The sequence below is a fragment of the Oncorhynchus masou genome, chromosome 24, assembly GCF_036934945.1.
Source record: "Oncorhynchus masou masou isolate Uvic2021 chromosome 24, UVic_Omas_1.1, whole genome shotgun sequence".
In the NCBI taxonomy this organism is placed as follows: domain Eukaryota; kingdom Metazoa; phylum Chordata; class Actinopteri; order Salmoniformes; family Salmonidae; genus Oncorhynchus; species Oncorhynchus masou.
In genome coordinates, this window is record NC_088235.1 from 103570393 (window position 1) to 103573489 (window position 3097).

Sequence of the window (3097 nt, forward strand, 5' to 3'; positions counted from 1 at the left end):
GAACTCCAGGGAGGCTGGGTAGGGTGAACTCCAGGGGAGGCTGGGTGAAGTCCAGGGAGGCTGGGTAACTCCAGGGGAGGCTGGGTTGAACTCCAGGGGAGACTGGGTTGGGTGAATACCAGGGGAGGCTGGGTAGGGTTAACACCAGGGGAGGCTGGGTAGGGTGAACACCAGGGGAGGCTGGGTAGGGTGAACTCCAGGGGAGGCTGGGTAGGGTGAACTCCAGGGGAGGCTGGGTTGGGTGAACTCCAGGGGCAGGAGGCTGGGTAGGGTGAACTCCAGGGGAGGCTGGGTAGGGTGAACTCCAGGGGAGGCTGGGTAGGGTGAACTCCAGGGGAGGCTGGGTAGGGTGAACTCCAGGGAGGCTGGGTAGGGTGAACTACCAGGGAACTCCAGGCTGGGTAGGGTGAACACCAGGGGAGGCTGGGTAGGGTGAACTCCAGGGGAGGCTGGGTAGGGTGAACTCCAGGGGAGGCTGGGTAGGGTGAACTGGGTAGGGTGAACCAGGGGAGGCTGGGTAGGGTGAACTCCAGGGGAGGCTGGGTTGGGTGAACTCCAGGCTGGGTAGGCTGGGTAGGGTGAACTCCAGGGAGGCTGGGTGAACTCCAGGGTGAACTCCAGGGGCTGGGTTGGCTCCAGGGTGGGTGGGTGAATACCAGGGGAGGCTGGGTAGGGTGAACACCAGGGGAGGCTGGGTAGGGTGAACTCCAGGGGAGGCTGGGTAGGGTGAACTCCAGGGGAGGCTGGGTAGGGTGAACTCCAGGGGAGGCTGGGTAGGGTGAACTCCAGGGGAGGCTGGGTAGGGTGAACTCCAGGGAGGCTGGGTAGGGTGAACTCCAGGGGAGGCTGGGTAGGGTGAACTCCAGGGGAGGCTGGGTAGGGTGAACACCAGGGGAGGCTGGGTAGGGTGAACTCCAGGGGAGGCTGGGTAGGGTGAACACCAGGGGAGGCTGGGTAGGGTGAACACTGGGTAGGGTGAACAGGGGAGGCTGGGTAGGGTGAACTCCAGGGGAGGCTGGGTAGGGTGAACTCCAGGGGAGGCTGGGTAGGGTGAACTCCAGGGAGGCTGGGTAGGGTGAACTCCAGGGAGGCTGGGTAGGGTGAACTCCAGGGAGGCTGGGTAGGGTGAACTCCAGGGAGGCTGGGTAGGGTGAACTCCAGGGGAGGCTGGGTAGGGTGAACTCCAAGGGAGGCTGGGTAGGGTGAACACCAGGGAGGCTGGGTGGGTAGGGTGAACTCCAGGGGAGGCTGGGTAGGGTGAACTCCAGGGAGGCTGGGTAGGGTGAACTCCAGGGGAGGCTGGGGGTGAACTCCAGGGAGGCTGAACTCCAGGGGAGGCTGGGTAGGGTGAACTCCAGGGGAGGCTGGGTAGGGTGAACACCAGGGGAGGCTGGGTAGGGTGAATACCAGGGGAGGCTGGGTAGGGTTAACTCCAGGGGAGGCTGGGTAGGGTGAATACCAGGGGAGGCTGGGTTGGGTGAATACCAGGGGAGGCTGGGTAGGGTGAATACCAGGGGAGGCTGGGTTGGGTGAATACCAGGGGAGGCTGGGTTGGGTGAATTCCAGGGGAGGCTGGGTAGGGTGAATACCAGGGCAGGCTGGGTTGGGTGAATACCAGGGGAGGCTGGGTAGGGTGAATACCAGGGGAGGCTGGGTAGGGTGAATACCAGGGGAGGCTGGGTTGGGTGAACTCCAGGGGAGGCTGGGTAGGGTTAACTCCGGGCCACAGGAGACAGGGTGTGGTCACACAATCCAGACAGGGAGTATGCCTCTGGGGACCTCAGAGAACCTCAGTCTAGAGTTACAGCCTGGCATTAAAGACTAGACGTAACACAATAAATGCAAATCTGTGACATTCAAATTTGTATGACGTTACGTTTGGTGTGATTACATAAGGGCCAACCTTAACCCCTAATCTTAACCGCTAACCCCTAGGCTAGCTAACGTTAGCCACCTAGCCACCGAGCTAACGTTAGGCACCTAGCCTCCTAGCTAATGTTAGCAACCTAGCCACCTAGCTAATGTTAGGCACCTAGCCACCTAGCTAATGTTAGCCATCTAGCCACCTAGCTAATGTTAGCCACCTAGCCATCATACTCATTTGAATGTCAAAGATGGACTTTTACTATGTTACGTCTACCCCTGAGTACAGGTTGAGAGTTAGGCTCCTACCCCAGTGTGTGTCACTCTGATTTGGGGAGTATGGGGCTCCAGGGGCCATGTTTCCCCCAGTGTGGGTAAACAACTCCACGCCCAATGGAAACAGAGACGATGGGAAGACGATGGGATGGGAGGCTGGTTGTGGTCTGTTTATGGGTCCCTTATGTACTGTGTTTACAGACCACACAAAGGGAAGAGTGAAACAAACAAACATGAACACACACACACATATGCCATGTGCCTGCGTCTTCAGGACAATCACACACTCCTGGGGCCCACAGATGATGACAGTCACCGTACTTAAAAAGGAAAAATAAAGACATAAACAAATGGATGATTCACCAAGTCGTCTCTGTGAAAATGTTTTGTTTAAAGCACAAAGCAGGACTAAAAATCTGTGCCACGTCAGACTCCAGGGGCACCAAGAGAGGCCCTCCAGTCTGCATGGTGCCACCATCATCCTGGTGCCACCCTCATTCTGGTGCCACCCTGGTTTTGTCCTGGTCTACTGGATTCTGATGAAGGATGTTGGCAGTTGAAATGTAATGTTTTTAACCAAAAAGGTTGAATGAAATTAGTAGATTTTAATTGTGAGACACTCTGTGAGCATGTGAGCCCTCCTTCAGATACTGGGTGTGCATGCGTGCGTACGCTCGTTCCTGTGTGTTCTTGCGTGCATGTCTGTGTATGTGTGCCAGTGTGCCCATTTTGTCTGGGTGGGTGTGTGTGAGAGTGTGTGAGAGTGACACAGAGGAGGGGATGGAGGATTGATGTGGTGCAGCGAGCTAAAGTACCCCCACACCCCCCCAGCTGGTGTCTCCATGACACAGGGCTGCAGGTTCAGTGAGTGTGTCTGGGAGATCAAGGCACTGTGCCAGTGTACGATAACAGAGAGGTTTACACACATCTAAACGTGGCACAAGAACTGAACAGAGAA

The 3097-nt window shown here is 57.1% G+C and overlaps 1 protein-coding gene across 1 annotated transcript in view; it reads right to left on the reverse strand.

Moving 5' to 3' along the window:
- Nucleotides 1–2221, reverse strand: part of LOC135511503 (uncharacterized) — a 2904-nt gene extending 683 nt beyond the window's left edge. The window contains exons 1-3 of the mRNA XM_064932992.1: nt 2173–2221; nt 222–1364; nt 1–102 (exon numbers count right to left, since the gene is read on the reverse strand). The exon at nt 1–102 is cut by the window's left edge and continues 683 nt beyond it. Of these exons, the coding sequence (XP_064789064.1) occupies nt 1–102; nt 222–1364; nt 2173–2221 (1294 nt within the window). The remainder of the gene's footprint in view (nt 103–221; nt 1365–2172) is intronic.
- Between the last annotated feature and the right edge of the window lie 876 nt (nt 2222–3097).